This window comes from Sander lucioperca, chromosome 7 (assembly GCF_008315115.2).
Source record: "Sander lucioperca isolate FBNREF2018 chromosome 7, SLUC_FBN_1.2, whole genome shotgun sequence".
In the NCBI taxonomy this organism is placed as follows: domain Eukaryota; kingdom Metazoa; phylum Chordata; class Actinopteri; order Perciformes; family Percidae; genus Sander; species Sander lucioperca.
Genome location: NC_050179.1, coordinates 29,450,427 through 29,477,189, shown reverse-complemented (window position 1 = coordinate 29,477,189; position 26,763 = coordinate 29,450,427). Strand labels below are relative to the sequence as shown.

Here is a 26,763-nt window from a genome sequence, read left to right as displayed (position 1 = left end):
ATGTCTTCAGCTGTCCCGTCTATTAAAGGCCTAAAAATGCTCAAAAAATAATCTTTAAAAAAAAATTAATGATGACTTTCATTGCATTTTGGGTGTTTTATTCAATTTTATAGCATTGGAAAAAAAATGTTTAAATGGTTTCAAAACTTTGACATAAACCAGTCTGTGATCCACTCAACATTCCTCTGATCTTAACTATTAGTCAAAATAATCTATCATTTCTGCCTTGTTTTGACTAAAAAAATAGGTATAATGTCATATAAATTAGGTTTATTTATAGTACCATGAATAAAAAAAAAAGCGTTGAAATACTGTAAGTGACAAAAACGTTTTTAAAAAAAAGTGTCAAAGGCATCGGGAAAAAGCGTCAAAAATTCAATTTTGACCCGGAAGTTCATGGTCGACGGGAAGACAACACGAGGGTTAAAATGTAAAAGATTTACCTTTTTAAATCGGCGTAAAGAAAAGACAACAGCGGTGGAAATGTCAGAGCAATAAACAGTTGCAGGGGCTGATGGGTCTGTGGCTCCTTGAGGCCCTCATGTAATCCTGGCCCTGGTTCAGCCTCGGCCTCTGTGGATTCCTGCTGTGTTACTGGATAGCCTGCTGTTACCGCTCCGAGTGTAGGTCAAACATATCAGTGAGCAGCCTTCAGGAACATTTCTATTGCCCCCCCCTCTACCTCCAGCCGTTGCATAAGGGTTGCCATGGAAGTGAGTCGGGGTTTCCATGGCGTTGTGCTCATTGTTGTGAGAACATTGTGTTTTGGCCTGTGTCACTCAACTAATGCCATAGGCTGTAGATTAGAGATATGAAAGTACATGTTCTGTTCTGTTCAATGGCAAAGTCCATTTTGTAGTTCATAAAAACGGATCCTTTAATTGGTTCTTTAATGAGACAAAGCAGGCTACACCAGGAAAAAAAAAAGCTTGTTTTTTTTTTGTTATGACAACTGCACTCTTACATACATTTTTTTTTACAGTCATGGACTCCCTTCGTATAACACCACACAAATCTATATACTCAATGGCTTTTTAGAGTTTTACTTGAAAAATCTGATATTCTGGTATGTGTAAGTAAATTGTTGTTTTTGTGTTTAACCGCTTGAGGCTGTGTTCACTTTCCAGGACTGCCCTCCTCTTGCCCATCCAAGCTGACCTTTGACCTATGGCCTTCCAAAGGGGAGAAGAATTCACAACAAAGTTTAGAGTTCCTAAAGGATGAGCTCATAGTACATAAACCTAGGGCCTTTGCTTTTGAAGAACATGCTTTTCTCATCTTTAAAGTACGTTTTCATATATTTTTTTGTCACATACAAAACAAACAAAGTCCATTATATACATCCTCCATTTGTCCCGCATTGCAACCACAGGTCTCTTTTCCTGCGACAGTTGCAAAGATCGCATTTGATGTTTTTTGGGCCAAGATGTTGACCACCAGTCCAGTTGAAGCATCCGTGTTTTATTTACTCTTGGTTTCTACATTTACTCGAATCATGCAGTTCAAAAGAAGGAAACAAAGTGATAATGGACATAATCTTTAGAAATCCTTTGATGCGGTTGGTCAGTTCAGCGACAAAGTCTCACAAACTGGAAAGAATTCCTTTTGAAGCGCGGTGGTCCATCCGGGCACGTCTATTTGCTGTGTCAGTTTCGAAGATTATTGTTATTGTGTACCATCACAACACGATCTGCCAGTCTGCAGCACATCTGGCAGTTTACAGATGGAACTGAAGAGATGTGAAGTGGGGGGGGGCGGGGGGTATAGTGGACTTACAGCTGGTCAGTTGGGTCAGGGGGCGCCGTTGGAGCTTTTTCTTCATACCGGCCGGTCCACAGCATACTGGCAGGGGCTCAGGTTGGACACGGGGTTCTGCACTGCCGGATAAGCAAAGTTGGTGTGCTGCTTGGCTTTGAGCCGCAGGCTGGCCAGGCTGGAGTTGCAGGTGTCTCTGTACATGTAGGGACTGGCTGTGGTGGCATAGGGGCACGTGGCCGCACTCACCGCTACCGAGTTGAGCGCCGTGGGGTTGTTGAGGTTGTTGAGGTTGCCCAGGTTGTTGAGCCCCGTAGTGGGAACCCCGGCCACCGCTGAGGGCACCATGCCAGAGGCCATGTTCATGGAGGGGATGGAGCTGGGGGGGGAGAACATTGGCTGGGAGGATAGGGGGCTTACATTCATTGAGTTAAAGAATGGGAAGCTCTTGGCAGAGAGCGGGCTGCTCGCTAGGCTCTTGGTAGCCCAGTTGTTGTAGGAGTAGCCAGTGTACATGTCGTCGTAGGGCTGCATGAGTCCATTGAACTGGGCACCAAAGCCATTTTTGCATAACTCTGCCTGCTGGTTCCTCTCGCGCTTTCTCCACTTAGCACGGCGGTTCTTGAACCATACCTAGGGAAGACAAAAGGAGAAACATCTGTACCATTGTACTCCTCGTGCCTTTATCACTTTATGTTTAAGTTGGTAATGTTATAGTTTATGTCGTGCCAGTCATTGTTAATTTCCTTTAATTGTATGTTATCTACTTTTGGAATATGAGCAATGTCTTCTCATGCCAATAAAGCTCTTTAAATTGAATTGAAATTGAAACATGAGTTCAGTGTACAGTAAGTCAGTCAACCCTCTTTGAATCCTGTTTTTCTTAAAAACATGAAATATGCATGACTAAATATTAGGGGTGGGAAAAGAAATCGATCCAGCATAGTATCATGATATTTTCCGTGGTGTTGGTCAGTTTGTCTGCTTGACAATCCCATTTTGCAGCAGTACAATTGAAGTGAACAGAGAAATGTATCTTCATAGATAAAACAGATGTTGACAAAGTTTCCTTTTGGGGACATCATTTGAAGTTGGGAAAAAGGTATTAAATTACAATATATCGCAGAATATTGCAATATGTTTAAAATCGCAATAATATGGTATCGTGACATAAGTATCGTGATGGTATCGTATCGTGAGGCCTCTGGTGATTCCCACCTGTACTAAATATAGAACAGTCTCATTTATTTTTTGGAGAAAGAACACCTTTAGGTATTATTTATGAAATACTCAGATACTCGGCTTCATCAGGACTGTGTAGGTGTGTTTTGGTCAGAAGTAAGTGACATTATCTTTTTCAAACTGAGCCACGCCCAACTCAAACCAGTGAGAAGAGCACAGATATATGTGAAATAACCACAACACTCATAGTAGGACGCTCATTAATAAAATGGGGTTTCAGGGCCTATAAAGTTTTTATTGAGTCGCTTCAACTGTATTTAAAAAAAAATACTAATACTAAATAATGATTTTTATTTTGGGATCTTCATTACAATTTAAAGAAAAATTACTTACCACAACTTGGGTCTTATTTTAGTAGTTTTGTCCATCATTTACATCAGTTCTGATAACATTGTACTATCTGCTGAGCTCTGGGAACACGGCACATTTCTAAAACGGGGGGGAAACCTGGATGAATATATAAAGTAGCCTAGAGTTTATAGTTTTTTTAACCTAAAGTTACACATGGTGCGATTTTTTAAAAGGCTGATTTACAGATATTTTGTAGACTCAGTGGCTTTAAAGTTAAAAATATTTTGACCAAGGAAATTAAGAAATACATAAAACATAAATCTAAAAGTTCAGTAGTTTTCCTGGCTGTTTTCCACATCTCCACTATAACTGCTGAGTTCAGTAAGAATGATGGCCAAAAGTATTAAAGTAAGATCCATGTTGTTAAAAAAAAAAGTTCTAAAAGTTACATAAAAGCCAGTAGTGGAATGTAATTAAGTACATTTACTCCAGTACTGTACTTCAGTCCAAATGTTGAGGTACTTGTACTTTACTTGAGTCTTTTCTTTTCATGCCACTTTCTACTTCTACTCCACTACATTTCAGAAAGAAATATTGTACTTTTTACTCATCTGTTACAGCTTTAGTTACTAGTTACTTTACACATTAAGATTCCTGCACATGTAAAACACACAACTGGTTGGATCCTTTACACTTTCTACAATGTTTTAATACTTTAACTACATTCTCCTGATGATACTTAAACACTTTTACTGAAGGAACATTTTCAATGCAGGCCTTTTACTTGGAAACAGGGTATTTTGTTATTTTGTGGTATTAGTACTTTTACTTAAGTAAAGGATCTGAATACTCCACCACTGACATTGTGTTATTGCATCAAACAAACCCTTGGTGAAAGAGAGAGCCTTTGCAAACTCTAAAACAGTCAGCGAGGAGCTTTTTCTAAATCAACTTGCTGATCCGCCAGCAGCTATTCTCCTGGTGATTGTGGAGACTCGTGCAGTAAACACACCGCATTAAAATCTGCGGGGAATATTAGTTGAAAGTTGATAAATGGCAGTGAGACGAGTGGAATCATAAAGTAACATCAGTGACAGTAAGGGGGCTTGAGTTGCCAATTACACATAGAGATGCACCGATTACAATTTTTAGGCCGATTCCGATTTCCGATTTTTCATTGAGTTTGACCAGCCGATACTGATTTTAGCTGATTCCGATTTCATATTTTCTATTTTCTTTACAGCACACACAAATATTTATTTTCTATCTTTTCTTTAATTGAAAATTTTACATTTTGCATAGAACATAGAACATTTTTTGAATAGATAATCAATCACTATAAAATAGAACTATAAATTACTCCTGGTGTGGGAAATTCACACACATCTAAAGAGCAATGTTAGAACCATTTCCTTCTTTTCACATCCAATAACCAACTAAACAAATGTGATATATTTAGCAAACTTATTTATATATGTATGAAAACAGGTAATGGCAATAAAATACTATATAAATAATATAATAAAGCGTTTTAAACAGTAACGTTAATACAGCGTGTCGGAGGAATACAGCGTCTCCTACAGCGGCCAGCAGGGCGTCAGAGGCAGAGGGACCACAGCGTTTGCTAACGTTAGCTTCTTGTCTCAGCTGGGGTCTGATAAACAGTAAATTCATCAAAGTCAGTGTGCCCAACGCTATTTTCTGATAAACTGTAGCTGTCATATTTCACGGGACCCGTGAGTGCGGTTTTCATGTTCCAGTTGTTCAGCCTCAGAGGGGAGAGAGAGAGAGAGAGCGGCTGACTGTTGGCCTGAGATCAGTAGAGCAGACGGCTCTGCCTAGCCGTGTATAATTACGACTTTATGACATTACATAAACAGCTGATTGAGCGGCAGTACGCCGCTGCTACATGCATATAGCGGAAACCCTGCATGTGCACGTGTGGTGCTGATGTTGCGCGATGTAAATCATGCGGCGCCCGAGTGAATTTGACCAGCATAAAATCGGCATATGTCAGACTGACCGGCCAGTCGCCGGTCATGGCCGATGACGTGAAAATCGGCCAATTCCGGTCACCGGCCGGTCAATCAGTGCATCTCTACAGTAAGTCTCTTATAAATTATATGAGATGTTTTCAGAGCTTCACCTATAATATAGATTAATGTCATTTTTGCACAGAAGGAAAAAAAATAGAGTGACTGAAGAAGTTATTTTGAAATGACTTTTACCCTAACTATCAGAAAGTGTCAGGAGTCAATAAAGTCTAATTCTAAAACACATCTAGTCGGAGTATCCTAACCCTTTCAAATACTTTCAGTAATATTGTGTGCATATGTATCCAGAATTTTTGAAAGACATAATGATCCCAGAAAGTAAGTTGAAGTGTATCCTCAAACAGTCATATTAGGCAAGGCTTATTAAAACTAATCATTGACTTATTTGAATAGTGAGATCCCAATGAAAGAAATGTCAGAAAATGGCAATCTTCACATTTGTCATTTTATGGTCCTATATTTGGAGGATATGAATTGGATTAAAGCTTTAGTGGAAAATCTAAATTGATGGTTTTTTAGAAATTAAAACTGTGCCAAGTTTCTCTCAGTGTAAAGTTGTGGACAAACTTTTGCTTCGAACTAGACAGAAACCTTTCGTTTGTGCATAGAAAAAGATCTATATACAGCATCTGACAGAAGTCTCCTGGTCATCTGTATGTGTTTGTTTTACATAAAAATAAATTGCTATCAAATGTTTAATTTCTTATATCCTCGTAAAACTTCTACAGGCCTTTCCTGTGTTGATACTCAGCCGTCTCTCTGCTGCTTTGGCATACATGCTGCGTATCATCCAATCCTCTGTTATCATAGTAACAGAATGCTGTTGGTCATTAATATGAGTAGAAAGTGCATGACTCTGAGTTTTCCATCCCACTTAGTAACAGCAGGGGAAGCCCCAGGCCAGAGGACAGAAGCTACCCAATCTTTACAGTGACTCGGAGGCAATGCGGTTTGAAAGGCTGAATGTCAAGGTCCCTCAATGGCTCCAATGCCACATTAATACGTCTTCTGTGGAATGCTCAGATGATTGCATAGGAAGGAGATCAAATACATTCTTTAAAAAAACACTGATGTTAACTGTATTGCAGTGTAAAGTATATTGCCTGTCTGTGGCTCAGAAAATGAAAATCTCTAACAGGCACACTGTATTCCAGAGATCTTCAACAAGGGAGTTACTGCAGGGGGGCCACACAATTATTGTTAATTTTTTTTCAAAAACTAAAGTGTCTCAACATGAATCCAACATATTTTTAGCGCATTTAAATCAGCCTTTTTGGGAAAAAAACAAAAATTGATAGGCTTACTGCCCCATAGGTAAGACGATAGTCACTAAGGTAGCCATCCACAGATACAGTTCATCCTAAGGATTCACTGTGCCTCATGTATGTTTAGTATTAAAACATGATTAATAAAACCATGCCAACAATTATTATTTAAAGGTCCTATGACATGCTGCTTTTTGGATGCTTTTATATAGGCCTTAGTGGTCCCCTAATACTGTATCTGAAGTCTCTTTTATACAGGCCTTAGTGGTCCCCTAATACTGTATCTGAAGTCTCTTTATATAGACCTTAGTGGTCCCCTAATACTGTATCTGAAGTCTCTTTATATAGACCTTAGTGGTCCCCTAATACTGTATCTGAAGTCTCTTTATATAGACCTTAGTGGTCCCCTAATACTGTATCTGAAGTCTCTTTATATAGACCTTAGTGGTCCCCTAATACTGTATCTGAAGTCTCTTTTATATAGACCTTAGTGGTCCCCTAATACTGTATCTGAAGTCTCTTTCCCTAAATTCAGCCTTGGTGCAGAATTCCAGCCACTAGAGCCAGTCCCACAATGAGCTTTCCTTAGAATGTGCCATTTCTGTGTCTGTAGCTTTAAATGCTATTGAGGAGGAGAGAGGGGGGGGACAAGGTGGAGGGTGGGGGTGTGGCCTTGACCAACTGCCACTTTGCTCATTTGAAAGCCATGATGTCTCTCTCTCTCTCTCATGGGTGGGCCAAATTCTCTGGGTGGGGCGGGGAAAGGGGAGGTAACCTTTCCTCTTATGACCTCATAAGGAGCAAGATTCCAGATCGGCCCATCTGAGCTTTCATTTTCTCAAAGACAGAGCAGGATACCCAGGGCTCGGTTTACACCTATCACCATTTCAAGCCACTGGGGGACCATAGGCAGGCTGGGGGAACTCATATTAATGTTAAAAAACCTCATGCCATGGGACCTTTAAATAGCTTGGTATTCTATGTACTTAAAAGTTATGTATAAAAGCTTTTGCCCATCCTACACGTTATTGTAGACCCAATTTAATATGCAAGTTAATTTTATACCATGTTGTAGGGGGTACCTGATCTGTCTCTCTCAGTTAAGGGGTCCTTGGCTTAAAAAATGTTGAAGACCCCTGTTGTATTCTGAATGAGTGTTGTGTTCTAATGAGTTTGAGTTCCTAATGGAGGAATATATAGAACTCAGGCCTTCTTGGTGATGTCGGCATACTGTAGAGGCTTACGCTAAACAGCATTACCTTTGAAATATGTAAAAAATTAATTTAAGTTCAATGTCATAGCCTTTGATATCAGTCCAGTCTCTGTTGGAATAATGTGCGATCTAAACGCTCAGTGCCAATGCAGGAACTAGTGTGACATTGATGCAGAGTAACAGAAGTTAAGTGTGTGGAAGTAACACACACAACTTGTTGCCGAACCTTATACTTGTATAATGAACTGATTTTTTTGGCCACTGGTGACTATAAACACAACATCTGATATCTTATCACCTCATTCACTTGCTAGTTATAAACAGTTGCTTGTTTACACATCCTGCAAAATATGGAGCTACAGAACATTCATCAGCCATATTCCAAGTCCAATACTCACTCTGCTTTTAGCTCCTAAATGTTGCACTATGTTCACCAGCTAGGCGCTACCTTTATCTGTTTGCTGGACAGGTAGTGTAAGTGAGTTTATCCACAGTGGGTTTGTCCATGTGAGTAACAACTTTACCATTTCACCCAGTCATTTGAGTCAATGTTAATATGAAATATAGTTAATTAGACCTAATGCATTTTTACCATGCCTGAACCATACTGTAATGTATTGCCCAGATATTGTAGGAATAATTACGTATCATTTTATTATTAGTGCTGAAAACTTTCAACATCTTTCAGTGTTTTTGTGGGCAAAAGTAGCTTAATATACCATAATAGGCTACTTATACTCTATAATCCCATGCAACAGATGAGTATGGATTGCTGGGAAATGATAGTGCTTACGTTTTACCACTCACCGAGGTATTTTGATAAATTTAAGTTCATGCAATGCTGAAAACAATTAAGGGGGCAATCACACAGAAAAGCATTGCCACAGATGTGAGCTGCTAAACATCAGCACGTTATTTTAATTGTGAGTATGTCAGTATGCTGATGTTAGCAGTTAGCTCAAAGCACTGCTAGAGACACATAGCATGAGCTGTTTGTGTGGCATACTCTGAAGGTCCTATTATCAGACAGGTTAAGTGAAGTAAATTTGATCTATATAGTCTGGAATCACAAATAAGCTTCAAATGTCTTTACAGTGTGTATAGCATACTATACAGCACCGTCCAGACCCATGATTGAGTGTTATCAATGTGTTCCATTAGGCTGCATCTTTGATGACTAACAACAGCTCTCTGACAAATCACATGGATCAAGCTGACAGGTGAAGTATTTTGGGCATGTAGGGGTTAGAAAGGCCGCTGATAGACATTAGGGACAAGACCATGTGTAGTCTATTTTCCTTTCAAAATAACAACCAAGAATGTGTGCTATGTGACCTTTCATCCAGCCAACATTAATTTGATCCATTACTTGTACGGCAGGCCAGGGACTGTATTGTCATCCATCAGAATGTGTGTCCTCCTGCTCCATATAGCTACAATGAGTGAATCACTGGTTGTGGGCACACTGCTGCACCTCTGACATTAAGGTGGGCTGTGACAACTGAAGCTTTGGTACAGGGATTAAAACATCGCCCATAACCTACATTCACTTTTTTCTTGTATTTTCTAACCATTTAGGTGGCATATTTTCCATAGTCTATATCCACAACCTTTCATTCCCGGGATTGTTCAGGTGCTGCCGGAAATTACGCAGGATGTCTGTCATTTTCGGCCGGATGTCCGTCCCCTTCCTCTTTCTTTGTGTTGGCGTTCTAACCTCCGGTGGATTTGTGAGGACTATGGTTAACTGCTCCTCAGATCTCTGCAGGGTAAATCCAGACAGCTAGCTAGACTATCTGTCCAATCTGAGTTTTCTGTAGCACGACTAAACTACTTTTGAACGTACACACAGTGCTGCGGAGGAAGGTCTGGCTAGTCCACACAGCATTCCTGGAAGGAAGAAAAACGTGCTCTGGTTTATTGGCATTTCTTTAAACCAATCACAATTGTCTTGGGCAGCGCTAAACTCCGGACGGAGCCACGGTGCCTCTGCTAAATAGTCTCAGGAAGGAACTTGTTTTGGTGGAACATGTGTACGTTCAAAAGTAGTTTTAGTCGTGCAACAGAAAACTCAGATTGGACAGATAGTCTAGCTAGCTGTCTGGATTTACCCTGCAGAGATCTGAGGAGCAGTTAACCATAGTCCTCACAAATCCAGAAATCCACCAGAGTTTAGAACGCCAACACAAAGGAAGAGGAAGGGGACGGACATCTGGCGGAACTTCCAGCAGCACCGGAGCAATCCCCTAAATGAATGGTCGTCGATATAGACTAGCACACCTTCAACCAGGGAGGAATCGGCTGCTGTGATACAGATATGTTGAGGGCATAGTGTGGGTACCTACCCTGACCCGTGCCTCCGTGAGGTTGGTCCACACTGCGATTTCCTCTCTGGTGCTCATGTCGGGGTAGCGGTTTCTCTGGAAGGTGGCCTCCAGCTCCTGCAGCTGCTGGCTGGTGAAGTGAGTCCTCTGCCGCCGCTGCTTCTTCTTCAGAGAGCCGTCGTCAGCGCTGGACTCATCCAGCTGGTTCTGGTGGGATTTCTCTGTGTCTGCACAGACCCAGGAAGACAAATAATCTCATAAGGAAACCAAGAGGTGCATCTTAGGTAGGAAGATAAATAAGAGTAGACAGAATAACAACATAACAATGCATCACTTGTACTGAACAATTGTAGAAATGCATACGCTGTAGGCGTGTTATACATTCACGTAGTGTTTTGAGAATGATGAGGATGTGCAGAAAAAACTGTAAGTGGAAATATATGAATGCCAATTGTGCAGTATACAACTCAGGAGCGCCTATACAAAAGGAGCCTTTGACACTATATTTAACTTGATTGAGCACAAATGTATTTATTCAACCAGTCTTCCAAACCGTACGACCATATGGGTGGTTTGTTCCCCCCGTCTAAAGGCTGATTTATGCTTCTGCGTCGAATCGACGGCGTACCCCCGCAGACCCCCGCAGACCCTCACGTTGAGGCGACGCAGACCGCAAGGACTGTGATTGGTCAACTGGTCCTGTGTGTTGATAGTCGGTGTTTCAAGGACTGTGATTGGGCAACTGGTCCTGTGTGTTGATAGTCGGTGTTTCAAGGACTGTGATTGGGCAACTGGTCCTGTGTGTTGATAGTCGGTGTTTCAAGGACTGTGATTGGGCAACTGGTCCTGTGTGTTGATAGTCGATGTTTCAAGCAGCCCACTGTGGGGAGTAGCAACATGCTAGTTGACTGACATTAGCTTTGCAAATAAACTCAGACATATTTTGGTTATAATCACACTCTCTGTTTCCTTTTCTTTTCTAACGGGACATGAACCCCGGTCTCCTGGGTGAAAGTCCTGTGTTTGTTTGAACCGCCCCCCACCCCCCCAACCTGCCTCCTTATGAGGCGCTCTTATACTTCCTCACCTTACTTCCTGCTTTGCTCCCGTCAGAACTACTACGGCCACTAGAGGGCGCTGCCACTAGAAACATAAATATAGGTCAGAACGATGCTGGAACAAACCACTTAAGGGGGATTTTTTTGGGTGGAGGACAGTCTCCAGCAGTAAAATGAGCTTAAAACTAAAAAAGTAACATATAGCAGGATCACTTTATTTTGCCATAACCTGTTTGTGAAAGCACTACAGCATATAATGTGACTAATTATAGAGAAAACAGTGTTCAGTAAACTTGGTGTTTGCACAATCATTTATTTGAGTTTGCAAGAACCAGGAAACGATATGGTGGTCACATTTCTATAATGTTGGGTAGTTTGATCTATACAAATACATGTCTTTTTAGTTGATCATAAATGTTTGGTATGTACACTTTTAATCTGCAAAGAAACTATAGTTACCATTGCTGTCAAAAGTTCACTCTAAAATTTTAATTTATTCATTTTATTTGTTAGGGACCATGTACAATTTTTAACATAAATGTTGCTATTTGATGCATTGTCCCAGATTTAGCCTTAGGCTAATTTACATCTGCAGTCCCTAGACAGGGCACGATTTAAATCCAACAGTAAAAACATGACAACATCTAACAAACAAGACAGATCACAAATCCTACATCAATGTAATACACATTGTGACACACACAAACACACACACACACACACACACACACACACACACACACACAAACACACTATCTTTGTGGGGACCCGTCATTGACATAATGCATTCCCTAGCCCCTTACCCTAACCTTAACCATCACCACTAAATGCCTAACCTTAACCCTTACCCTCACCCTAACCATAACCTAATTCTAACCCTAATCCTAAAACCAAGTCTTAACCCTCAAACACACCTTTAAAGTTGTGGGCTCCAGCATTTTGGTCCCACAAAGCTGTCGGGACCCCACAAGTATACTGGACTCCCGGTTTTTGGACCCCACAAATATAGTTAAACAAGCCCACCCACACACACACACACACACACACACACACACACCTGTTCAGCACCATGTTGAAAAACAAGAAAACAAAGAAAAGAAATGTAGTGGGGTAGGAGTATAAAGTCAAATGGAAGCACCTCCACATGTTTACTTTACTATGGTATTTGTACTGAAATGTACTTAGTTGCTTCCACCCTCAATGTCAATCAAACAATGTCCCTATACTGCCAAAAGCGTAATAATTGAAAAGGAATCCATTTAAACCAAGATATTATAATTTACAATAATGAATATTCTCTTACCAGTGGAAACTTTCTTCTCCACATTTCTTGAACTCTGTACTCCACCTGGCCTAGTGTGTTTGGAGTAAAATACCATCTAGGCAGGTTAGAAATGAATTGGCGTTAATTAAATTGACATGGACATTTACTAAAATTGTATCCATTTTCCTAAAAAATTTTACCAGATTCCATAATCCTTCCAAAGGAACTATAAGAAATTACAAATCAGTTCCTGTCTAGGGAATTATAAGGATACTATGGGACCTGTAAAATAATATGTCACCAGTAGTACATTGTGAAAGCATTTTTAATGCATATACACACTCAGAGAATTTCTAAAACGTAGCCAGGAAGCAGCTGAAAGCAGAGCTTTTCTTTTGCAGATGATTTGAATCCTGCTCTGCGCCTGTAAGAGTCTAATTGGCTGAATACTACATAGAAAAAAAGCTTACACATCTGTGAAACAGCACATTGTTCCGACACCTTTCATCCTGATATGCATCAGCACTATGCTATCCCTGCTGAAACTGAGTGGATATTATTATCGGATCAAACATCATGTGAAGTCCCTCCATCCCACAGGCTGGAAAATGACAAGCATGAGTGTGACATTGCCAAGAGAGAATGATTCCAAACACTGCATTACGCTCAAAGATGTGCAGGAGCAGTGAGTGATTGCATTTGGCCCCCAGCGCAGTGAGTTTAAAGGACCACACATCCATGTTATGTCTGCCAAGGCTTCTTTCTGCCAGATCTGACTCCTGCAATTGGAGGACCTCACAGAAAGAAGTGAAATTAGTTGGCCAGCTAATCCTGCGGATAAGGCTTTTGTGACTGGGGCAAGTTGGGCTCTGTTTGGCGAGGGCTTAGCTGTCGGAGCAGTTCGAAATGATCAGCGGGGTTTAAAAAGAGGCTCCACAGGGCTGCCGGAAAAACCAATAAGGGCCAGGCCGAGGCTGTTATCTGGCAGTAAACTGACACTGGGTAAGCTGCCACTTAAGGCCAAAGTCTATAACACATAGTGAGGAAAGGGCAGCCCTTTTTAGAGTGGCGCGCTGACCAACAATAGGAGCAATCTGACTGATAATGTGCCGACATGACAGAGCCGTTCCAGGTCAGCTTCTCCGAGAGCTTTAATCTGGGGAAACAACTGCAAGAGGCTTTTAACCAAATCACTTTTCAACATCTGGAAAACAGCAAAATCCAGAATATGTTTTTACAGAAATAAAAGTTGTCATGACTGACTACTTTAAAGGGTCAAATCAAAGTCAGTTTTTACAGGAGCTGCACCTTTTTCTTTCAAGAGAAAGCCTATAATAAAGACACACACAGATGATTGTCAGGGCAGTCCGTGCCTCTGGCACGGGCGTCAGCGGGCTGTGGTAAGGCGCGGCAGCCGTATTATACTTCAGTCCAGATTTAAGGATGTATTTTGGGTTCATTATAAAGGTATAGGCTAACCTTTAAAAACAAAATCCATAATGGATCATTCATAACAGAACGTATTCATGTAGTTATAAGTCATTTTGCAGTCGCAAGGACATGACTATTTGCTGGAATCTTCTGTGTGTGTGAAAGAGCTGATCCAGAAGGGCCGTAGCCTTCACCACTCCCACAGAACTTTAACCAGAAACCAAAATGAAGGGCTCTGCAACAGGACAAATCAACTTAAACTTGTACATATTATTTCCTACACTGCCAAAAGTAGTCAAATTTTAAACACACAAAATCTCAAAATACTGAAATTAACCTATAAAATACCAACCATGTGTAGGTTTTTCATTACAGAATGTTTAATCATATTATTGAGATGAATATGTCGTCATACTTTATTGCAAACGATTGCAAAACATTTCTTATTTCATTTAAAGCATTGTGTTTTATTGACCTGTACACAAACTCAACAATATTTGAGGCTTTTATTGTGAAAATATAGATCGATAAAAGATGTAAATTAGATTTAGATTTACACAGATTTAGAAAAAAAAAAAATAGTAACGTTAGGGCTGCACAATATTATTTTTATATTGTCATAGCGTTATCAACTGGCGCAATCTACACATGGTTAAAAGGCTGCGACATGTCGCCATAGACACTCTGAGATTTTTTGTTCAATTTGTTCAATAAAAGAAAGTTGGAAATTATTTCCTTATTCGTTTTAAATTCAACAAGCAGTTTGTTGTATTTTAGCAGAATACTGAAAGCAGCAGACTGAGAACACTTTAATATCTGTTCATTTATTGCAATTATCATCATATTCCACAACGTTATCGCATATCGCATATTTCACTCATATTTCAATCAATGCAAAAGTAATGCACCTGAGATACTGTTTCTGTCCATGTTAAAACGGCCGGCTCCTCTTTCCTGGGCTAACATACACCATCTGGGCTTTTATTCATATCAACTTGGCATTTAGGCGCTATTAAAAAAAGCATCAGGTCCCAAAAGAGAAAGAGGCACAGAGAGCAAATGAGTTTTACTGAGAAGTCAATGAGCTACATGAGTGCTCCTCCAGCAGCAGGAGACACACCAAAGCATTTTACACCACATTTCTTTCCCAAATAGTTTGTTTTTGACAGTTTGTTACGACTGGATTTCTAACCACACACAGTTTAGCAAGCAATTAGATTGGGTTACACACAAACACACACACACACACACACACACACACACACACACACACACACACACATCGCTAGATATAAATAGAGAGGTAGGTGGGTTAAAAGCAGCGGTGGAAGAAGTATTCAGAGCCTTTACCAAAGTAAAAGTACTAATACCACACTGTAATAATACTCTGTTACAGTAAAAGTCCTGCAGTGAAAATGTTCCTTCAGTAAAGGTGTGTAAGTATCATCATGAAAATGTAGTTAAAGTATCAAAACATTGTAGTAATTGTAAAGGATCCAACCAGTTGTGTGTTTAATGGTCTAATCATCTCAGCTGGACTTGTAGCCGTTATATTGTTGGCTAGTTTACTTTAGAATCAAACATCAGATTTTATAAACTACATGTGTTTTGTGTGTAGGAATCTTAAAAAGTGTAAGTAAAGTAACTAGTAACTAAAGCTGTAACAGATGAATGTAGTGGAGTAAAAAGTACAATATTTCTCTCTGAAATGTAGCGGAGTAGAAGTAGAAAGTGGCATGAAAAGAAAAGACTCAAGTAAAGTACAAGAACCTCAACATTTGGACTGAACTACAGTACTGGAGTAAATGTACTTAGTTACATTCCACTACTGGTTAAGATGACATATGCTGCATGGAGAAGTTAGAGAGGGAGTTGAGAAAATACATCCAGGTGATTATTGGTCATATTCCATAACTGGGACTAGCTGAAACGGTCAGTATGGGTAACCAGAGAGAAGAGCTTACAATCAGCAACCCTCCACCAATCAACAGTCAGCATCTACAGACCACCTGTCATCACGTGACCAACGTTTCGACGACAGGTAAACCCCCTTTTACAACAGGGAGAAATCCATTCCTAATGAAGGCCATGAGATGCGGTTGAAAGCTCCCTAAAAAAAGCTAGTAGGCCTATAGTGGACCCTGAGTTATTATTTCATAGCACAATTAGTTTTCTCTCTCTCAGTCCTGAGGGAATGGTTTACTCAGTCATTCCTTTGGTTTGCTAATTTTTTTTGGAAATAGCCTGTAGATGATCCAACACAGATTCTTAAATATAGATTTTCAATTTTTGATTTCAAATCGTGCTCTGAGTCTGATGACACTCTCGGGAGAAATAGCTTTCTCTCCTTTGCAATTTATTTTATTATTCAAAGTCAAGTGAGTGCACGTTGTTACGGTCCATCCGCTGCGCCTGCGCAACAAACGACTGCGGCGGAAAGACGAGTGAAGATCAGAGACTCCCTGCAGAGCCACTTGCATTGAATTCCTCCCAAAGCCCTTTACAAGCTGCATAGTTTATAATATATTTTATTTTTTATCAGTTGGTGCTGATTAAACTGGGCTCGAGCTAAAAAAAAAATACGAGAAGAAACCGGTAGCTAATTGTCCTCTGGTACCTCGGCAGAAATACCGAGGGCATAAAGTCTGTTATAAAATCAGAAAATAATTACTATCTGTTTGTTTTGGAGCCGATTTGCATCCATAATTTATTGAAGATATTGCGCAGAAACACACCCGATTATTATTATTATAATTAGCCTAGTATTATTTTAATTATTATAGAATGTTGTATTGTCATTTATATTGCATGATATACCTAAGTCTGCGTGTTTCTGCGTTCACGGAATATATAGGCCTATCCGTAATTGTCATTATTATTATTATTTTAGCATTTTCTTTCATTTTCAAGTAGTTTTTCATTAAACCCAGTGTTAAACTGAGAGGGCTCCATGTGTCCACAGTCACACAGATGAGAGATGCACGGTGCTGGTGTGTTCACTGACCGCTGGTGTCCTGGCCTTTACATCCCGGCTCGTGCTGCGGGGTCCCGGAGTCGGAGAGCGACAGCGCCGGGCTGCGGGCTTCACTGTCCGTCAGCAGGTTAAAATCCATAACCAGGCTCTGCGAACGCGCGCACACACACACACACACACACACACACACACACACACACACAGACAGACAGACAGACACACAGACACAAACACACATATATACACACACACGCGTGCGCGCACACACGCACAGAGAGAGAGAGAAAGAGAGAGAGAGAGAGAGATAGAGAGAGACATGTCATCCTCCCAGCTGAGTGCAGCCACAACATCTTCAACAACATGGGATCAAAAGAATTGTGGTTATGATGGCTTTCAACGGGACATTTTTGTCCTCTAAGGGTCTGAGTGTCTGTATTTTGTCACAACATCCCAACATCCTAACTTTAACTGACACCACTACAATTCTAATTGTAACATGCATAATATAAAGTTCACATCATCATACTATTTCAGTTGGTTGATCATTTTCACATACTTGCCTAATATCCCTGTAATATTCCTATAACTTAATCAGGAACACTGTAAGTATTCCATATGAAGCTCGGTTCCTGTACTATTCTGAAGAAGTAAGCTGCAAATAACATTTTCATCATTTTATTTTTTCAATCATTTGGATCATTTGACTAACACAACGCAGGGGATATTTTCCTCTGGACATTGTTACAGGACAGGAGGTGTTAATATAATTATTGATACCCTGATCTAACACAGCAAAAATCTTTATGAACACAGACAAATGCTTTTTTTTTTTTTGGACAGAAAGACGTATAGGTCTTCAAAACGTTTTCAGTTTATATTTTCCTAAACAGACAAAAGTAGGGCAGAAAGAGACAAATACAACAAAATCTATCATAGAGACACAAAGTGATTTTAAAGGTTAGCGCATATATAATAATAATACAGTCATTTATAAAGCATTTATAATTCATCTAATTTTGTCATGATTACCAGTTTCTTTTTTTTGTTGCTATATTTATGTAAATGCATTTTTTTGTCTGACCTCATTGTGTCCCAAACATACACCCTATTTTTCTCCTTGAAATGTCCGTATATCCTATTTGGGCAAAATATCAATTTAGCTATTTAAATCAGTATATTCTCCATGTGATGTGGGTTTGTGTACGTTTGTTTAATTTGGAGGTGCATTCTGTTTCTATTTTCTCTCTGATCTTTCCATTGCCCCCTCGCTGTGGTTGTAATCCCGATCCCTTTGTATGAGCCTGACATAAGCAGCTATAACCAGACTGGCCCTGAATTGACTCTATTTTGGGCTACGTGGGGAGAGCAATAGAGTTAATGCCGTCAAATACACAATGATGTTTCCAAGACTAATTGTAGCCAGTGAGATAGAACTGTTGCTCAATAGAGCCCAAATATAGCTGGTCGATTATTTATCCGCGATCAGTTAACACCTTGAAAATGTGAGGGTGTGTGTATGTGTGGGGGGGGGGACTCCGTCCAAGCTGTAAGAGGTTTCGAATCATTTATGGCTACAATACTTATGAAGTCAAAAAATAAGCATAAGCATAATAATTGTCCTAGACTTCACATGTGTTTGATCAAAAAATGCATCCAAAGTTCTGCTCCAAAAAGTAACATTGCTTCATGTTGTTCTCATGTGACTTAATTATTATACATTTTACTTTGTAATACACTTTGTCAAGCGTATTCCCGTAGAGGAATAGAAGGGATGGAGCAGGCGTAAAGTCAAGGCTCGGCCCAGTTCAACTCAGCGTGCTGTCACTGTTTACCCTCCTTTTCTATTTACCTTGCAGGACATTGGTGAGTAAAAGCTAAAGTTGACAGGTTTAGAGGAAAGTCTTAAGGCTGCCGTAGACTACAATGAATCCATGTTATCACCGATTTAAAAAGGCGATTAACCTCATCCCTGAGAATCAAACACTGAGTTGGAGCTGTGTGTGTATGTAGTCACCGCTGTGGTTAAGAGCTTCAGAAGCAGCAAATGTAGCGTTTGTAGGCCTATATGTCCCCCTCCCACCTCTCTTGGCCTCCCCCTCTGTGTTTCCCTGCAGTCTGTTTGCCACCATGCCAGTCCTTTGTGTGCCAGTCACATGTGACTTGTGCTGGGGTTAAATGTGGCGGGGGGGTTGGAGTACAGATTATGGCATAGCCTCAAACAATAAAATACTGAGGACATGACCTCGGTGTTTAGCATGCACTAAAGACACATGAGGATCATAAAACTCAACTGAGGTCAATTTTATACCAAAATCATCAAAAAGCCAGTGTTAACCCTTGTGTTGTCCTCCCGGGTCAAAATAACTGTTTTTTTAGACACTGTTTTTACATTTTTGTCTCTTTTTTCCACGTTTTGCTTGCTTATTCAATCATGAAGGTAATGGATAATCCCAGATATGTCAAAGTTTAGTCAGAATAATGCTATTAAATTGAATAAAAACACCCCAAAATGCAATTACAGTAGATATCTGATCCTTAATTTCACTTGTGAAGAGTGAAGAGTTTTACGGAAGCATTCGTGTTATTTTGGGGCACTTCGGTTGAAAGAAACCCAAATGTCTGATATAGAAACTTTGAAAATGGGTCAAATTTGACCCGAGGACAACAGGGGGGTTAAACAATCCTTAAATAGATATGAAGAGGCTGGTATTTAAAGAAAATTCAGACCAAAAGCGAGACAACTGGGTTTAAAAAGTCCTGGAAACTCATCAAAGAGAGGCTGCTTTGTCACTTTGTTCCCACGGAGCTCCATGTTCTTCTGCTTTCAGTGATTACAATGATTTGAATTTGGCACCCAAAAATGAGCAATGTCATCACTGTAAGTCATGAGCTTCCTCTTAAAGTCTTCCTCACCCTCACTTAACATTGTGTCACTCAGTCTGACTACATAATGCTGCACTAAAGCCAATCTGCACATTGTGATTAAAGGTTTAGCGCCTTATTACCACTGAATATCTGTGACATCTGATAGGTGAGTCAACATTTTTCTTCCATCAAAAACATCTGTAACTTAATTTTGGCCAGTGAAACAAACGCCTGGACCCTTAAAAAATGCTGCTTTGCACATTTCGTAGTTGTCACTGCTAACAAAAACATTCTCTAGAGACTTTAAAAGAAAGACGTGCATCTGTTTTTTGTTTAGCATCCGTGAGAATGATCGGAGCATTTCACAAAAGATTAGGAGACAGGAAAATGGGTATTCTGCTGTCGGCCAGAGGCCATCCCTGCATCTCTGGGAAAATGATGCAAGACTAAGGATAAGGTCAAGTCTCCCAGTACAGGGATTACCTCGGTAAGTACACTGCCTCTGGGTTGTGGCTTTGGAATAATGAGTCTTTGATATGATCAGTTTTCCCCTTGTTCATGACTGTGCACATTTAGTTTCTTTTTTTCTTCTTCTTTTGTTTAGTTGAATGACTGAAAAACAGCTAATTATCTGTCTGAGTGAAATTTAAAAAATCTGACTTACTATTTGAATTAATAATGAACTTCTTGGCTTTTTTTGCAAGTGCTTAATTTTGCGTGGTTGAACGAGAATACTAGGTGATACTACATACTTACATATGTCTGGTTTTTGTGATTGAGTTTTTCAAACAACCCTGATCTGACATTTCGGCGAGCCTCATCCGATAGAGCTGTAGCACCGTGTTCGTAAAATGTAACAGGAAAAATGACTGATCTGGCAAACATAACCAACCGTCATGCCATCACCTTTGTTGTTGGATTCTTTTGACTTCTTTCAATTACGATCAAACTTACGTCCTTTTTAACCAGCTTAAACTGAGCTTTCACTTTGTCGAAAGAACAACTCGCCACAAATGTTCAGCAGAAAGCAACAATAGATGAAGTTAACGCACAAGTTACATGTTATATTTAACTCTTGTGTGTCATTTTAGTTTGAAGCGGCGTTACCTTTTGCTGTGTTGAGCCGTTTCCCTGGGTGACTCCACCAACAGGTCCCAGTGGCTGTGGAACACTTCAGTCAGCGTACTCGCCTGACAGAGCAACAGCTGTCCCTTTGTGAGTGCACAGCCCAGGTCTAGTATTAGCAAGGTCCAATAATTTGGTCAGAATTATAAATGCGAGCCAATCGGCCCGTGGCAGTGATGGACGGGCGGCCTGGTGTCAATGTGGTGCTGAGAGGCTGGCTGGCCCGGCAGCAAGGGGCGTGCAGGTGATGCAAGCCAGTCATTTTGTCCAGAACAAGGTGTCAGTACACCCCCCCACCCCCAACCCCCCCCCCTCCCAACAGAGCCACACACACACACACAAGGGGCGCCGCATGATTATATTTCCAAAATCAAGAGCCCTTCTCCCCCTCCCTCCGAGCTCAATATGGCCAACAAGCTATCACTGAGCTAATGAGCAGTGGCTGACAGGCAGATGGATCTGTGGTAACACATCCCAGCTTCTATACATTTCTTTCTGTTTCTGTATTTATTGCGTATTCCTATATTAATGTTCAATATGTTTGTTGGTATATGTATGCACCAAACCCCAAGGCTCATTCCACCTAACTTACTGTGGCAATAACTATTTTACTCTTTACTCTTTAGTTTTAATCTTTTCACCATCTTCACATTCCCTGATCCATGTTCTTAGTTTGATGTGTGTGTGTGTGTGTGTGTGTGTGTGTGTGTGTGTGTGTGTGTGTGTGTGTGTGTGTGTGTGTGTGTGTGTGCGTGTGTGTGTGTGTGTGTGTGTGTGTGTGTGTGTGTTTTATGTTTGCACCATAGAGTAGCACTTTTAATTCCATTTAATGTCCTTACAATGACAATAAAGTCAATTATGTTTCTGAATAAACACTTTTCTGATTTCCTGAACTCCTGAGGGAAGTTTATGAAAATAAAAAATAAAACCTGAGCTGATTTGGTTAAAGTTACGTACCCCTCTTATATAGCAGAGGGTGCAGTCTATTTCCTGGAGCCCTTGTGGCACTGAACCTCCACATCCAGCTGGGATGCCACTGTAATGCTGGGGGGGGGGGGCTCCTGTTCAGGATGAGACTCTCCGCTTTGCATAAGCAGTCGCCGGTGACACCGATCTCATTAAAATATATATCTGGTGATAATAAGAAAAATAATAATAATGGAAGGGGGAATCTTCTCATTTTTTCGGGAGATTGCCGGGTCCATCTGGCGGTGCGCGCGGCAGACTGCTTGCATTGCCACGGACTGCAGGCATTAGCCCGGGAATTATTCATCAACACGTCGGGAATTAATTCCCGGGATTAAGAGTTGATTAAGATGTGTGTCACTTTGCTGTCTGAGAACTTATTAAGGGCCTCCTCGAAGAGGCGGCAGATGGAATTCCAGTCCAATGTTTGTAGATGTTAATTTCTGCCCTCCTCTAACAGCCATTTGCATATGATAGAGGCAGAGAGGCCGCCAACACGGGTCCACAGCACTGATTAACACAGAGCCTGTCCATATTAACAGTGCATTACTGTCCACCGAAAAATATATTTCACTCATTCTGACTCTGACTCTAAGAACAGGAAATGATTTAAATTAGAGAATTGAGTCCAGGGAGCATATTTTTAAAACACATCTATAGGCTAAGTAGCCGGAATGATTGTCGATATGTCGATGAATTGATGCATTGTCCAGTTGAAGTGATACCATTATGAGAATGTGAATTTAAATGTGTTTTAAGTTGGCCTAGCCTATAGGTTTCCTTCTCACAGTTTATTGTTTTGAAAATAAACTTGTAGAAATGAAATCTCATTACACCGCTTTGAATGCAGCCTTTGAAAATGCACATTTTTGGCTGCACATTCTGGTCTGTTTTAGCTATTCTGTATTTATTGTTTATTTCATATTAATGTTTAATATGTTTGTTTGTTTGTTGTTTGTTTACAGTATGTATGCGCCATTCACCAAATTCCACATAAGTGTACTTTTTGTGGCAATAAAACCTTTTCTGATACCGTTTGTGATTTGAAATGCCTTGTTATTATGGGATTTAATAAGACATTATGGGAGTTAAGGTCACATGCGAGTTCCCACCTGTTAAGGCCAATGAGGATGATTAACGCGCTATAATGACAACCTAAAGTGAGACATATACTTGAAATCAAATACAGCTTTGGCCACGTTGAGCTGCTGCTGCCCGGTGGCGGGGCTGCAGCAGGCCGGTGGCGGGGCTGCAGCAGGCCGGTGGCGGGGCTGCAGCAGGCCGGTGGCGGGGCTGCAGCAGGCCGGTGGCGGTGCTGCAGCAGGCCGGTGGCCTGCACACGGTGACGCCTGTGTTGGTGCACACGGCTCCGTGACCGCGTGCATCACCAAACAACACATTTACATGCTACCCTGAGGCCAAACGTAAAACTTCGATTAAACAAATGTTATTTTCATACGCCCTGACCAGGGAACAGATGCAAAAGAGGCTCCTAACCGAAAGGCCGGCTGGGGGAAATCAAACCCGGGGATTCTGGAAAGTGAATCCGCCGTGCCTTTGATTTTTAGGAAATCTCCTAAAACGACCAGCGACTTAAAAAAAACGAAAATAAATTGTTTAGTAAAAGGAGCCGTTGCCTAAAGCTTAAAATACAGATTAGTCTTTTTATATTGTTAAATATAAAATAAGTCTCCTGGGTTACAGCTAGTTAACAGTGCATTGTTGGCTCCACTATTTATTAAACATATGATTTCCACAATAACGGTAGGTATTCAACTAGGCTATTTAATGTGAACGGTAGGCTGATGCAGAATGGGCTCCAGGCGTTAGTAGCCTATTAATATCACTGTATGTATCGGCCTCGGCCTAACTACGGGCAGTGGACACCGGCCCGAGGCTACCGGAATAAAGCCTGCATACACAGCCTTTTATCAGGCAGATACCCGTCCGAGGAGGATCACTGAGATGCTGTCGAAAGCTCCGGAAAAAGCTGGTAAGGGCCCTAAGTGGAGCCTTCATTTTATTTCATCATGATAATGATGATGATGATTATTATGATTATTGTTACTATTATTATTATTATTATTATTATTATTATTATTATTATTATTATTATTATTATTATCAAACTACTGTTTCCAATGTCAAGTCACTTTTAAATATTAACGCGGTAATTTAACGTTAAAGTATCTAGGCATTATGTTTGTAAAACGGAGGCAAATATTATAAGCATAAGTAAAATTGAAGTGTGTGTGTGTGTGTGTGTGTGTGTGTGTGTGTGTGTGTGTGTGTGTGTGTGTGTGTGTGTGTGTGTGTACAGCTTTGTTTCTGTGGCCCCGGCAGCCACCACCTGCCACCTATCAATTTCCTCCGCATGCCCAAATATTTTTGACCTCCCAAATATTTCCACAGCGTCCGCCGCCGCGAAGCATTTTGTTGAAAGCACAAACATGATCATTCAGTATAATACTACAGGAGAAACAGGCTTTTTTGGGGGGTGGTGGGGGTATGGAAGCGTTTCACCCTGTTCCTAAACTCCGTGCGACAGAAGCAGAATTTAGGGATGTTTAGTTGAACAAAACAAAGCCCTCCTGATTTTAATCAAAGCGTCACAATGCCGCGAGGCCCGACGTGGAGCCACGGCGTGTTTGGAATTCTGTTTTAATCATTTGTAATGACGGTGATCATTGTGTCTGAATAGAAGATTCAATACACACTTTGGAATATGTCCCGTTGCCTGACGTGTCGCCTCTCATCAACAATAATAATCTGCTCAGCGGACGCACACCTACAACAAAGTCCTGCTGTTCACACTGAGACATCCTCGAAGTGTTTGAAGCCATATCCAGAGCACTCGAAAGCGTATTCTTGGTACTTCAACTTCGAAGAATCAAGCGCTGTTGGTATTATGGAAAGCTGCGAATTGTAGCTAAGAAGAGAGTTAATGAAAGCCCTGCTGTACACCTCGGCTAGGTCTGGTCAACTTTTACGCACAAATCAAAAGGCGCTGGATAGATTCCAGACGCGCAAAAGAGAAAAAAAAGAGAGATAAAAAAAAAAAAAACAGAGAGAGGAGAGAGAGAAAAGTGCGGGTATTTGCACTTACATCGAATCCCTGGTTGGTCTGGTTAAATTAATCCGTGGAAAAGGCAAAGAGCTTTGCTACAGGCTGATGGGTGTCCTGGCCTCAGGCTTGCTGGTGACATGGACAAAAAGTTCCCCGGTGCGTCAGAAAGTCAGAAAAAGCGTCAGTCAGTTTCCTTCTTCTTCTTCTTCTTCTTCTTCTTCTTCTTCTTCTTCTGTTCTTCTTCTTCCCTCTGTGCTGTCAAACATGAAGGCTGCGGAGTAGTGAGGCTTGATCCCCACACAGAGTATAGGGAGGGGGGGGGAGGTTGGGGGGGTGACTTTATGCTAAATATTGTGCGTGACAGGTCCACTGTAGAAAGGACAGCCCCTTACACTCTCTCTCTCTCTCTCTCTCTCTCTCTCTCTCTCTCTCTCTCTCTCTCTCTCTTTGCGCGAACATGGGGCACACACGCACGCATACACAATTGCAAACACACACTCCCCCCGCCTCTCTTTCCCATTGGCTCTCTGTCTACAAACACTCTCCATCTCTCCATCTCCATGCAGCCTCCCCACAGTGCAGCACTTTGTTTACCTGCCCGGCTGGTGCAGGTTAGAACTGCAAAGGGACGGGGATTTATGGGAGCTCTGAGGTCCAAATTGAATTGTTTTGTTTTATTACTGTGTTATATTTGGTTTCTCTTTGATGTTCAAGCTATCTCTAAGCAACAATCATTTTTTAAGCAAAAAGAAAAACCCGTGGAGAAGTAAGAAACAAAGTTCCCTGTTATCAATGTTACACGTTTTGACATAAAGTGAGTTATAGCATACACATGTATTTTGCCAATTTTGACACAAACATGTACATTTACAAAACAATGGAGCAAAGGGAACTAGAAAAGGCTGAAAATTCAGAAGAACAAGTACAGCTTGCTGCTAAAGAATTGCAGTTAAAACTTTTGAAACAGCTGAAATACTAAAAGTAGCCTAGTTAAATTTCAATCTTATTTTTTGCAAATTAAGCAACATTATGTAACTATTTTACCTTAAAATGACAGCTTCAAAATAATTTTGATGCTACTCTGACTTGTAATAGGGACAATGGTGCCTCAGTCGTCGCCTGTTCTCGCACCATGTCATGTTGGCGAGCGGGTCAGATCTCCCCGGGAGAAGTCCTGAAACACTGTACAGTACTACCACTGATTTTGGTGAAACTGGATCATATTTTATGGAGAAAAAGTGTTGTGGTTTATCCTCTGATGTCCTGATGTGAGTTTCCTGATAGACAGAAGGCAGTGGTGGTTCTAGACCATTTCAAATGGAGGGGCCAGGCTGGGGCCAAATGTGATTTTAGGTGTACCAAATATATTAAGCACAGGTCCACCAACCCTCCATAGGTTTGGTTCTACAAAAGACCAACGATACACATATAACAATAAACACAAGAATACTAATTTAGTGTTAAGCTACATGTTATTTCTTACTGCACAGAATTATATCAAATATTTGCCACAGTTAGGGGGGCCAGAGGGGGGTCGAGGCTTAAAATGATGGGGGGCAATGGCCACACTAGGCCCACAGCTACACCCGCGAGGGCCAGAAAGCTTTACTTGTTGCTAACTGCTTACTGCTGCTAACTGTAGCTGCTGTCAGCTGGTTAGCTCAGTTAGCCTGAGGTATCCGAGCACCCGGTGACTGCTGGGAGGAGGAGCTTTACTTTACTCAAGTACTGAAGTTATGTAAAGTTTTAAAATACTTAAACTTTACACAAGTATTTCCATTTTTTTGCGACTATATACTTTTACTCCACTACATGTCTGAGGGAAATATTGCACTACATATAGCCTATTTGACACTTTTAGGCTGGTGG

At 40.9% G+C, this 26,763-nt stretch overlaps 1 protein-coding gene across 2 annotated transcripts; it reads right to left on the bottom strand.

Moving 5' to 3' along the window:
- Positions 1 to 837: 837 nt before the first annotated feature.
- On the bottom strand, positions 838 to 25,198 carry pitx3 (paired-like homeodomain 3). 2 transcript variants are annotated; one of them, XM_031300399.2, is made up of 4 exons: positions 24,934 to 25,198; positions 16,902 to 17,019; positions 10,166 to 10,371; positions 838 to 2,388 (listed from the first exon to the last, which is right to left on the bottom strand). In XM_031300399.2, the coding sequence occupies exons 2-4, from the start codon at positions 17,008 to 17,010 to the stop codon at positions 1,819 to 1,821; spliced, it is 885 nt and encodes a 294-aa protein (XP_031156259.1). In that variant the 5' UTR covers positions 17,011 to 17,019; positions 24,934 to 25,198; the 3' UTR covers positions 838 to 1,818. The 2 variants fall into 2 exon arrangements, with proteins under 2 accessions (XP_031156259.1, XP_031156260.1); XM_031300400.2 differs by lacking the exon at positions 24,934 to 25,198 and adding an exon at positions 20,844 to 20,987.
- Positions 25,199 to 26,763: the final 1,565 nt, after the last annotated feature.